At 45.0% G+C, this 13,437-nt stretch overlaps 1 protein-coding gene across 1 annotated transcript in view; it reads right to left on the bottom strand.

Annotated features, from left to right (window-relative positions):
* Positions 1–6,143: 6,143 nt before the first annotated feature.
* spo11 (SPO11 initiator of meiotic double stranded breaks) overlaps positions 6,144–13,437 on the bottom strand; it is a 70,839-nt gene continuing 63,545 nt past the window's right edge. The window contains exon 13 of the mRNA XM_058409070.1: positions 6,144–7,007. Within this exon, the coding sequence (XP_058265053.1) occupies positions 6,888–7,007 (120 nt within the window). The 3' untranslated portion in view covers positions 6,144–6,887. The remainder of the gene's footprint in view (positions 7,008–13,437) is intronic.

Below are 13,437 nucleotides of genomic sequence, written 5' to 3'. Positions count from 1 at the left end.
GAGAGGCGAAGCGTGCACACGCCCAGAGAATCCACAGCCACTTCCAGAACAGCAGAGACTCCCGGCGCATGTGGCAGGGCATTCAGGTGATCACCAACTACAGGACAACTTCACCTTCCTGTGACAGTGATGCCTCCCTTCCAGATGCGCTGAACGACTTCTACGCTCGGTTTGAGGCACAGAACAACACAACAGCGAGGAAGACCATCCCTCCTCCTAATGACCCAGTGCTCTGTCTCACCATGGCTGACGTGAAGAGAACTCTATGCAGAGTTAACCCACGGAAGTCTGCTGGACCAGACAACATTCCTGGCAGAGTTCTCAGGGAGTATGCAGAGCAGCTAGCAGATGTCTTCACTGACATCTTCAACATCTAGCTGAGCAGCTCCATCATCCCTACGTGCCTCAAGACAACGACCATCGTCCCTGTGCCAAAGAAGTCCACGGTTTCCTGCCTCAATGACTACCGTCCCGTTGCACTCACACCAATCGTGATGAAATGCTTCGAAAGGCTCGTCATGAGGCACATCATGTCACAGCTACCACCCTCGCTGGACCCCTTGCAGTTTGCGTATCGTCCTAACCGTTCCACAGAAGACGCCATCACCACAACCCTCCATCTGGCCCTCACACACCTAGACTGCAAAGACTCCTACGTTCGAATGCTGTTCATAGATTTCAGTTCAGCATTCAACACAATCATCCCTCAGCAGCTGATTAAGAAGCTGAGTCTCCTGGGCCTGAACACCTCTCTCTGCAACTGGATCCTGGATTTCCTGACTGGGAGACCTCAGTCAGTCCGGATCGGGAGCAGTATCTCCAGCACCACCACACTGAGCACTGGAGCGCCTCAGGGCTGTGTGCTCAGTCCATTGCTGTTCACTCTGCTGACTCACGACTGTGCAGCAATGCACAGCTCCAACCACATTGTCAAGTTCGCTGATGACACGACCGTGGTGGGTCTCATCAGCAAGAACGACGAGTCAGCATACAGAGAGGAGGTGCAACATCTAACAGCCTGGTGCAGAGCCAACAACCTCTCACTGAATGTCGACAAGACCAAAGAGATGGTTGTTGACTTCAGGAGAGCACAGTGTGACCATTCTCCGCTGTCCATCGATGGCTCCTCTGTGGAGATCGTCAAGAGCATCAAATTCCTTGGTGTCCATCTGGCGGAGAACTTCACCTGGTCACTCAACACCAGCTCCATCACCAAGAAAGCCCAGCAGCGCCTCTACTTCCTGAGGAGGCTGAGGAAAGCCCATCTCCCTTCCCCCATCCTGACTGTGTTCTACAGAGGGACCATCGAGAGCGTCCTGAGCAGCTGCATCACTGCCTGGTTTGGGAACTGCACCGTCTCGGATCGCAAGACCCTTCAGCGGATAGTGAGGACAGCTGAGAAGATCATCGGAGTCTCTCTCCCCTCTATCACAGACATTTACACCGCACGCTGCATCCGCAAAGCCAACAGCATTGTGGCTGACCCCACACACCCCTCACACACACTCTTCACCCTCCTGCCATCTGGAAAGAGGTACCGGAGCATTTGGGCCCTCACAACCAGACTGTGTAACAGTTTCTTTCCTCAAGCCATCAGGCTCCTCAACACCCGGGACTGAACTGTTCTACACTCTCACACACACTCTCACTCAGGACTGAACTGTTCTACACTCTCTCACACACACACACACACTCTCACTCAGGACTGAACTGTATATTAACTCTGTCTCTCTCACACACAGATACACACACTCTCTCTTGACTGTGTGGACGCACACACACACACACACATAATTTATACTGTTCATTACTTACTGCACTACCTCTACCTGTCATCCGCTGCTATAGTTATATTTATGTTTATTCTATTTGCACTACCTCAACCGCTGCTGTGTATTTTTGCACAATACTTTTTTTTAAATTTTTTTTTACATCATTTCACTTTATCTATTTTATTTCACTTACATTCCAGTACACGTTCTTTTATTTCTTTTCTGCGCTAAGTGTCCTGTGTTCTTTTGTGTTGTCTTTATTGTATTTATTGTCTTTTTGCACTGTCTTGTCTATGCTCTGTTTGCACCTAGCTGCACACTGTGCACTTTACGTGGCTAAGACAAACTTCTGTCCTAGCTCTGTGGTGTTGTTTGTTGTTTTGTGTTGAACTTGTTGTTGTATGTTTATGTAGCACCAGGTCCTGGAGAAACGTTGTTTCATTTCACTATGTACTGCGCCAGCTATATGTGGTTGAAATGACAATAAAAGCTTCTTGAATCTTGAATCTTGAATAGTCTCAGAACAGACCTATTTAATCGCTGGCAATCCAGATTGAAGGCTATGGAGCAGACAAGCAGGCTGAACCACCTGTCTGCTATCTGCAGTATGCTGTCACCCAGGGTTGACAATATTGAGACTGTGTCTGTTTTCCAAGCTAAAAAACAAACAAAAAAGGCATTTTGAGAAACACTAAAAAATGTTTAATAACCTAATTAGCATAAAATTAGATCATAGTGAATCACCTGTGATCTGAAGCTAAGACTTCTCTTTCATCTAAAGTGTCATGATTCCACCCAACTTCCAATTTCACTGACTTCCAGTTTCTGGTTATTACTAGCATTTTTCCCGGTGGGTACACAGTTCTGTCCCCCACTATCTTCAGGCTATTAACTCCCATTGAATTCACCTGTGACTGATTACTTCCTATTTCCTGTGTGTTTGTCTTCTGCCTAGACCTGGATTCTCTGTTGCCTGCTCCTTTTCAGCCCTGTAAGTCAGCCATTTCTGACCTCCTGGAATTGGAAGGTTGGATTCTGAATTGTGGAAAAGATGCTAATGGACATTGGATATTGAAGTTGGTTGGGGACAAGGTTTTGGAACTTATTTGAAATGGATTGTGTTATTTTTTGACTTTGACCTCCCTGTCTCTAAGCTATTTAGCTATCCACTAAGCTATATAGCTCGCCCCTCCATCTGCTGATTACCAGTTCTACTTCCTACCAAGTCTTCTTCCTCCAGAAGACTTTCCAGTGCCATTGGACCTCTGCAACTCTGTAAGCACTGAACTGAAATTTACCTGCTGGTGCTATTCCCACTAATTTATCTGTGTTTTCCCAGTCTGCACCTGCCCAGTTGTATACTCACCTGCCCACTAAGAACTCAGCCCTCAGTAAAGAGAAGGAAGCACAGGTATGTTTGAGCTATTTATTATGAATTTAGAAGGGATAGAGATGTGGAGGGTTGGTGGCACCTACTACTGGCCTCTGATCAGAGCTACACTATATTGCCAAATGTATTCGCTCACCTGCCTTGACTCGCATATGAACATAAGTGACATCCCATTCCTAATCCATAGGGTTCAATATGACATCGGTCCACCCTTTGCAGCTATAACAGCTTCAACTCTTCTGGGAAGGCTGTCCACAAGGTTTAGGAGTGTGTTTATGGGAATTCTTGACCATTCTTCCAGAAGCGCATTTGTGAGGTCACACACTGATGTTGGACGAGAAGGCCTGGCTCTCAGTCTCCGCTCTAATTCATCCCAAAGGTGTTCTATCGGGTTGAGGTCAGGACTCTGTGCAGGCCAGTCAAGTTCCTCCACACCAGACTGTGTGTGTCATCCATGTCTTTATGGACCTTGCTTTGTGCACTGGTGCACAGTCATGTTGGAAGGGGCCAGCTCCAGGAAGGGGCCAGCTCCAAACTGTTCCCACAAAGTTGGGAGCATGGAATTGTCCAGCATTCAGAGTTCCTTTCACTGGAACTAAGGGACCAAGCCCAGCTCCTGAAAAACAACCCCACACCATAATCCCCCCTCCACCAAACTTGACACTTGGCACAATGCAGTCAGACAAGTACCGTTCTCCTGGCAACCGCCAAACCCAGACTCGTCCATCAGATTGCCAGATGGAGAAGCGCGATTCGTCACTCCAGAGAACGCGTCTCCACTGCTCTAGAGTCCAGTGGCGGCGTGCTTTACACCACTGCATCCGACGATTTGCATTGCACTTGGTGATGTATGGCTTGGATGCAGCTGCTCGGCCATGGAAACCCATTCCATGAAGCTCTCTGCGCACTGTTCTTGAGCTAATCTGAAGGCCACATGAAGTTTGGAGGTCTTTAGCGATTGACTCTGCAGAAAGTTGGCGACCTCTTCGCACTATGCGCCTCAGCATCCGCTGACCCCGCTCCGTCAGTTTACGTGGCCTACCACTTCGTGGCCGAGTTGCTGTCGTTCCCAAACACTTCCACGTTCTTATAATACAGCTGACAGTTGACTGTGGAATATTTAGGAGCGAGGAAATTTCACGACTGGATTTGTTGCACAGGTGGCATCCTATCACAGTTCCATGCTGGAATTCACTGAGCTCCTGAGCATGGGGTCATAAGAGAAGGCTTCTCTTATGACCCCATGCAGCCAGAAGTAAGCTTTTTAATTACAGAGTAACTCTGTATGGCCTTTCTGTATCAATCATGTGCAGCAGTAAAACCTTTTTTGGAATTATTGACACCAGTCTTTCATTTGAAGCTTCAAGCTCATTTGTAGATAATATGACTAGGGTAGATTTTTGTATCTCAAAAATATTGCTATTTTTTGTATTATTTTTTGTATTATTGCATTGGATTATGTTCTAGTGGGTGCATAAGCAAGCTCCAGTTAGTCCAGAATGCAGCAGCTAGAGTCCTAACTATGTCCAGAAGACATTAATACATTACTCCTGTTTTATCCATACTGCACTGGTTTACAGTCAAATTTTGCATAGATTATAAAATACTACTAATGACATATAAAGCACTGCATGGTCTCACACCACAGTTCCTGAGCAAATTTTTTTTTTATGATCCACCATGCCTACTTCAATCAGAAGGTGCAGGCTATTTGGTAGTACCTCAAGTATTAAAGGCTGCAGCAGGGGGCAACTCTGTTTCTTACAAAGGCCCACAGTTAAGAAACAGCTTAAAAATGACTGTTCAGGGCTCAGACACAGTCTCAGTGTCTGAGATAATTTTCTTAGGTAAAGAACCAGTGGCTCAAGAACAGAATCCTTTGCCCGCATGCTGCATATACCACTGCCTATTTAAATGATATCATTATTTACAGTAATTGGCAGTGGCACATGCAGCATCTGAGGGCTGCCCTGAGATTACTGAGATGGACCCACAGCAAACCCAAAGAATTGTGCAAGAGGACAGGTGGAAGTGCAGTATCTGGGCTTTTACTTGGGCGACAGGCAGGTCCCGAGACCTAAGACCAAATTGGAGGTAAGACTCTTCTTGGGGCTGTATGTCTATTGTCGCAGGTTTGTGCCTAATTATTTGGATGTCACCAGCCCGCTGACTGATCACTATAAAGGGATATATATAAGGGTATCTGGCACATCAGCCATTCGAGGTTGTCCACAGACTGGGAGCCAGCTTCAACTACTTTTGGTTGGAATCTCATCGCTTCAGTGCACAGTGCTATTGATATGGCATTTTTGACATTCAAATAGCAAGTACTAATGGATAACCTGGAGATGCAGTATGGGACTGCTGTGAATAATACAACTTGGAGACCATGGCAAATGCCTTTTAACTGCTGTTGCCTCAGTCGGTCTTAGGCTCAGGTCTCCAGCACTGAACATCTGATATATTTGCCAGTAAAGAGTTTATGTTGAAATCTATAATGAAATCAAAAATTATGCTGAAGCTCAAAAGCTCCTGGTTACACAACTCCACATGAATATAAACAGCTGTAGAATGGACATTATTTAATCACATTCTCTGGTCTCACCCAGATTGTATTTGACTGTATAGCTGCTTACAATTATCCTGTGTCACTCAGATTAGGATGGGTTCCCTATGAAATTTATTTTAAATTGTTTACTACAGCAGAGACTTTATATTATAAAGCAGGAGTGTTGTTCTTAACAATAAAAGACCAGCTTACATTTCAACCAAGCAGGAGCCACACCTTATTTAAATTCTTAGTCTCCAATCAACTATCAAGTTCTAGCAAGAAAGTATAGAGATGTACCAGGATCTAGCACTCTTGAATGTATAAAAAATAAAAAACAATGGCACTTGTTAGACGTATACAGGAGACAGTTATGATATTGTAATGAATCGCCGGAGGTATCAGGTGTAGAATCCATAAGCGGTTTATTGAATACAACGATAGGCAGAAAAGTGGTCAAAAAACAAATGTGAGTCAGAACTGGAAAAACACTAGACCGGAGTAAACAAAACCAAAGCGCAAAACCAATAACAGGAGTACAGAAAACAGGCAAGGTCATAAACGAAATACCTAGCAGACAAGAGGCAAGATCAGAGGTCAGAAACAGGCAAGAATCATACACAAAATCAACAATAGTAATATTGAACGCACAGTATGTCATGGGAGGACGATAGTTCGCGTCGGACCAGGGTGTGTGTGTGGTTTAAATGTCTGTGGGAACCAGAAGTAAGACACGTGACTAATTAGAATTCGGGGGAGGGTTCTCTTAGAAGGGGATGGAATGTGACAGATATTCCGATTCTGGACATTTATTCATGTGATTTCTTCAGATCAGCTTTTCTCAACATCAGAAGCATAACAAAATCAAAATGGTTTTACTAGTTCAGCAAATGAGAATCATGGCTTATCACAACACATCTCCAAACATTTTTATTGATGTTTGAACCTTTTATAAGGTATTAAATCCTCAGTATAGGCATGTACTAACTATATGGATAGCTCTGTGGTTGTACTTCTGTGCCTTCTGCTATGTGTAAAAAGTCTTGTAAACATTCAAACATTCATTTGTTACAGGATTTCAGAAATCCTATAGGATACAGCAAAAATAATGAATTTGGAAAGATAATTATTACAGGACTGTGTATTACAGTGCAGTTAAATGTGCAGCAGTGTGGACTCATATCCAGCCCCCATAAGACAACTTATTGTGTAGGTACACCTGAGTGAGAAAATGAGGAGCAATAGAGACAAGGGACTGGATCTCAGCTTTCTGCTTCCATTGCAGCATAATCTCCATCTACCAGAAAGACAAAACACAAATAAAGAATACATTACTAATTACTGCTTAAGTCTGCATTACTAATTACTATGTTTCTATTCATATATTCACCTAGGAATGTAGTACACTTGATATGTTTGTTGATAGTTTATCATCACAGATTTCATAAATTAATTTTGTTATACCTGTCAAAGTCTACCAATACAGACTTCCCTGCCTTCCAGAATGATTGGCACCTTTCATAAAAAATGATCAAAGATCATTTATAATAACCACTATACTGATGTGTATACTGTTGTGGTGCTCTGAAAACAATGTGGGCTTCATAGAGTTTTGAATCTTTTTTAAGGGCAAGGCTGGCCTGTTAGGGTGGGACAGTGTTCATCACACTCGGGAAGGTGCTGCTCTCATTTTTTGCAGCATATCACATGTCTTAGAGCAGGTTTAGTTAATCAGTGACAATCCACAGCCAAGGCCAGGGAGCATACAATCAAGCTAGGGTTACCCAGGGTTCACAATATTGAGACTGTGTCTGTTCCCTGAGCTAAACAAAAATATATAAACAATCAGAAAATTTGTTTTAGTAAACTGATTAACATAAAACTAGGTCATAGTGAATGCACAGCCAGCACCTTTGATCTGAGGTGTTGCAGTTATTCATGATAATAAGCTAGGCGCCACACAAAAACCCAGACATCAATTCAACACATCTGAAGTTCTTTATACTAACCTAACTTATGTAGCCACAAAACACAATTTCACAGAGTCGATTCCACTAATTGTTATTCACAGACCTCCAGGGCCATATTCTGAATTCCTCAGTGAATTTGCAGATTTCATTTCAAACCTCATTGTTTCTTTAAACAAAGCATTAATTGTAGGAGACTTCAACATTCATTTTGATAAGTCAGAAGACCCTCTAAGAACAGCAGTTGTATCTACACTATATTGCCAAAAGTATTCGCTCACCCATCCAAATAATCAGAATCAGGTGTTCCAATCACTTCCATGGCCACAGGTGTATAAAATCAAGCACCTAGGCATGCAGACTGTTTTTACAAACATTTGTGAAAGAATGGGTCGTTCTCAGGAGCTCAGTGAATTCCAGCGTGGAACTGTGATAGGATGCCACCTGTGCAACAAATCCAGTCGTGAAATTTCCTCGCTCCTAAATATTCCACAGTCAACTGTCAGCTGTATTATAAGAACGTGGAAGTGTTTGGGAACGACAGCAACTCAGCCACGAAGTGGTAGGCCACGTAAACTGACGGAGCGGGGTCAGCGGATGCTGAGGCGCATAGTGCGAAGAGGTCGCCAACTTTCTGCAGGGTCAATCGCTACAGACCTCCAAACTTCATGTGGCCTTCAGATTAGCTCAAGAACAGTGCGCAGAGAGCTTCATGGAATGGGTTTCCATGGCCGAGCAGCTGCATCCAAGCCATACATCACCAAGTGCAATGCAAAGCGTCGGATGCAGTGGTGTAAAGCACGCCGCCACTGGACTCTAGAGCAGTGGAGACGCGTTCTCTGGAGTGAAGAATCGCGCTTCTCCATCTGGCAATCTGATGGACGAGTCTGGGTTTGGCGGTTGCCAGGAGAACGGTACTTGTCTGACTGCATTGTGCCAAGTGTAAAGTTTGGTGGAGGGGGGATTATGGTGTGGGGTTGTTTTTCAGGAGCTGGGCTTGGCCCCTTAGTTCCAGTGAAAGGAACTCTGAATGCTTCAGCATACCAAGACATTTTGGACAATTCCATGCTCCCAACTTTGTGGGAACAGTTTGGAGCTGGCCCCTTCCTCTTCCAACATGACTGTGCACCAGTGCACAAAACAAGGTCCATAAAGACATGGATGACAGAGTCTGGTGTGGATGAACTTGACTGGCCTGCACAGAGTCCTGACCTCAACCCGATAGAACACCTTTGGGATGAATTAGAGCGGAGACTGAGAGCCAGGCCTTCTCGTCCAACATCAGTGTGTGACCTCACAAATGCGCTTCTGGAAGAATGGTCAAAAATTCCCATAAACACACTCCTAAACCTTGTGGACAGCCTTCCCAGAAGAGTTGAAGCTGTTATAGCTGTAAAGGGAGGACCGACGTCATATTGAACCCTATGGATTAGGAATGGGATGTCACTTAAGTTCATATGCGAGTCAAGGCAGGTGAGTGAATACTTTTGGCAATATAGTGTATCTTAGATTCAGTAGGTGTTAATCAGAATGTAATAGGGCCGACTCATAATGGAGATCACACTCTGGATCTTATTCTTACATTCGGCATACATATAGAAAACATATTCACTCTTCCACAGTCGTAAGCTATCTCAGACCAATCTTCTTCTTCTTCTTTTGGCTTTTCCCTTCAGGGGTCGCCACAGCGAATCATCTCTCTCCACCTATCCCTATCTTCTGCATCCTCAACACTTACACCCACTAGCTTCATATCCTCATTTATTACATCCATATACCTCCTCTTTGGCCTTCCTCTCTTCCTCCTGCCTGGCATCTCCATGTCCAACATTCTCCTACCAATATAGTCACTGTCCCTCCTCTGGACATGTCCAAACCATCTTAACCTGGCCTCTCTAACTTTGTCCCCCAAACGTCCAACATGAGCTGTCCCTCTGATGTACTCATTCCTAATCCTGTCCAAACATGTCACTCCCAAAGAGAACCTCAACATCTTCAGCTCTGCTACATCCAGCTCTGACTCCTGTCTCTGTCTCAGTGATACTGTCTCTTAACCATACAGCATGGCTGGTCTCACCACTGTCCTGTACACCTTCCCCTTGATTCTCACTGAAATTTTTCTATCACACAAAACTCCCGACACCTTTCTCCACCCATTCCAATCTGCCTGCACTCGCTTCTTTACCTCTTTTCCACACTCTCCATTACTCTGGACTGTTGACCCCAAGTACTTAAACTCCTGTACCTTCTTCACCTCTTCACCCTGTAATCTTACTGTTCCACTTCCATCCCTGTCATTCACACACATGTACTCAGTCTTACTACGACTGACTTTCATTCCTCTTCTCTCCAGCGCAAACCTCCACCTCTCCAGGTTTTCCTCCACCTGCTCCCTGCTCTCACTACAGATCACAATGTCATCTGCAAACATCATTGTCCAAGGAGACTCCTGTCTGACCTCCTCTGACAACTGGTCCATCAACATAGCAAACAGGAAGGGGCTCAGAGCCGATCCCTGATGCAGTCCCACCTCTACTCTGAACTCCTCTGTCTGCCCTACAGCACACCTTACCACTGTCTTGCTCCTCTCATACATGTCCTGCACCACTCTGTCATACTTCTCTGCTATTCCTGACTTCCTCATACAGTACCACAGCTCTTCTCTTGGCACCCTGTCATATGCTTTCTCCAAGTCTACAAACAAACAGTGCAACTCTCTCTGACCATCCCTATACTTCTCCATCAAAATTCTCAGAGCAAAAATTGCATCTGTTGTGCTTTTTCTGGGCATGAAGCCATACTGCTGCTCACAACCTTCCTTAACCTAGCTTCCACTACTCTTTCCCATAGCTTCATTGTATGGCTCATCAACTTTATCCCCCTATAGTTGCTGCAACTCTGCACGTCACCCTTATTCTTAAAGATCGGCACTAATACACTTCTTCTCCATTCCTCAGGCATCTTCTCACTCTCTAAAACCCTGTTAAACAGACTAGTTAAAAATTCCATTGCCGCCTCTCCTAGACACTTCCAGACCTCCTCTGGGATGTCGTCAGGACCAACTGCCTTTGCACTTTTCATCCTCTTCAAAGCCTTCCTGACTTCATCCTTTCTAATCTTATCTACTTTCTGTTCCACAGAGTTCACCCCTTCTACTCTTTCTTCCCTCTCATTTTCCTCATTCATCAGCTCTTCAAAGTACTGCTTCCATCTCCTCCGTGCACTCTCCTCACTTGTGAGCACCTTTTCATCTCTATCCTTAATAACTCTAACTTGCCGCACATCCTTCCCATCTCGATCCCTCTGCCTAGCTAACCTGTGCAAGTCCTTCTCTCCTTCTCTAGTGTCTAACCAAGTGTACAACTCATCATATGCCCTCTGCTTGGCCTTAGACACCTCCCTCTTCACTCTGCGCTGTAACTCCTTGTATTCCTGTCTATTCTCTTCGGTCCTGTCCATGTCCCACTTCTTCTTGGCTAACCTCTTCCTTTGAATACTATCCTGAACTTCCTCATTCCACCACCAAGTCCACTTATCTTCTTTCCTCCTTCCAGATGACACACCCAGCACCTTTCTTCCTGCCTCCCTGATCACTTCTGCTGTAGTTTCCCAGTCATCTGGCAGCACTACCTGACCACCCAGAGCCTGCCTCAACTTCTGTCTAAATTCCTCACAACATTCCTCCTTTTTCAGCTTCCACCACTTGGTTTTCTTCTCCATCTCTATCTTTGACCTCTGCTTACAGACCATCAAAGTCATCCTACACACCACCATCCTATGCTGTCTGGCTACACACTCTCCCACTACCACTTTATAGTCACTAATCTCTTTCAGATTGCCTTTTCTACATAGGATGTAGTCTACCTGTGTGCTCCTACCTCCACTCTTGTAAGTCACTCTATGCTCCTCCCTCTTCTGAAAATAAATGTTAACCACAGCCATGTCCATCCTCTTAGCAAAGTCCACTACCATCTGTCCTTCAAGGTTCCTTTCCTTAACTCAAAATTTGCCCATCACCTCCTCATCACTTGTGTTCCCCTCACCAACAAGTCCATTAAAATCTGCTCCTATCACCACTCTCTCACCCATGGGAATACTCTCTACCACCTCATCTAATTCACTTCAGAATCTCTCTTTCTCCTCTAACTCACAACCTACCTGTGGGGCATAACCACTAACAACATTCAACATCACCCCTTCAATCTCCAACTTCAGACTCATCACCCTGTCTGACACTCTCTTCACCTCCAGAACATTCCTCACAAACTCCTCCTTCAGGGCCACACCTACCCCATTTGTCTTACTATCCACCCCATAATAAAACAGCTTGAATCCTGCTCCTATACTACGAGCCTTGCTACCCTTCCACCTGGTCTCCTGTACACACAGTATATCCACCTTCCTTCTCTCCATCATATCAGCCAGCTCTCTACCTTTCCCTGTCATAATACCAACATTCAGAGTTCCTATTCTCAGTTCTACACTCTTACCTTTCCTCTACTCTCTCTGTCTACACACTCTCCTTCCTCCTCTACTTCTTTGACCAACAGTAGCCCAATTTCCACCAGCGCCCTGTAGGTCAACGGCGCCGATGGCGGTCGTTGTTAACCCGGGCCTCGACCGATCCGGTATGAAATTTAGAGTACTGACGATTCGCATGGTTAAATTTGGCAATGTTTTACGCCGGATGCCCTTCCTGACGCAACCCTCTCTATTTATCCGGGCTTGGGACCGGCACAGAAGTCACTGGACTGTGACCCCCATGGCTAGATTAAGCTATCTCAGACCAATATCTTATTTTATTTAAAATGTGTCAAACATGAGATGCACAATTTGCTGTCACCATATTAAGCGAACATTTACATCTGCTACTGCAGAGAGATTTACCAATCACTCCTGTCTTATCCATACTGCATTTGCTCCCAGTCCAAATTTTGCATTGATTATAAAATACTACACTGAACAAAATTATTGTTTTTGCCCCCATTTTTCATGAGCTGAACTCAAAGATCTAAGACTTTTTCTATGTACACAAAAGGCCTATTTCTCTCAAATATTGTTCACAAATCTGTCTAAATCTGTGTTAGTGAGCACTTCTCCTTTGCCGAGGTAATCCATCCACCTCACAGGTGTGGCATATCAAGATGCTGATTAGACAGCATGATTATTGCACAGGTGTGCCTTAGGCTGGCCACAGTAAAAGGCCACTCTAAAATGTGCAGTTTTATCACACAGCACAATGCCACAGATGTCGCAAGTTTTGAGGGAGCGTGCAATTGGCATGATGACTGCAGGAATGTCCACCAGAGCTGTTGCCCGTGAATTGAATGTTCATTTCTCTACCATAAGCTGTCTCCAAAGGCGTTTCAGAGAATTTGGCAGTACATCCAACCGGCCTCACAACCGCAGACCATGTGTAACCACACCAGCCCAGGACCTCCACATCCAGCATCTTCACCTCCATGATCGTCTGAGACCAGCCACCCGGACAGCTGCTACAACAATCGGTTTGCATAACCAAAGAATTTCTGCACAAACTGTCACAAACCGTCTCAGGGAAGCTCATCTGCATGCTCGTTGTTCTCATCGAGGTCTCGACCTGACTGCAGTTCGTCGTAACCGACTTGAGTGGGCAAATGCTCACATTCGATGGCGTCTGGCACATTGGAGAGGTGTTCTCTTCACGGATGAATCCCGGTTTTCACTGTACAGGGCAGATGGCAGACAGCGTGTATGGGGTCATGTGGGTGAGCGATTTGC

This window comes from Hemibagrus wyckioides, linkage group LG15 (genome assembly GCF_019097595.1).
Source record: "Hemibagrus wyckioides isolate EC202008001 linkage group LG15, SWU_Hwy_1.0, whole genome shotgun sequence".
Taxonomy (NCBI): domain Eukaryota; kingdom Metazoa; phylum Chordata; class Actinopteri; order Siluriformes; family Bagridae; genus Hemibagrus; species Hemibagrus wyckioides.
Note: the sequence above shows the minus strand (reverse complement) of the source record. Positions and strands in the feature narration are given on the sequence as shown.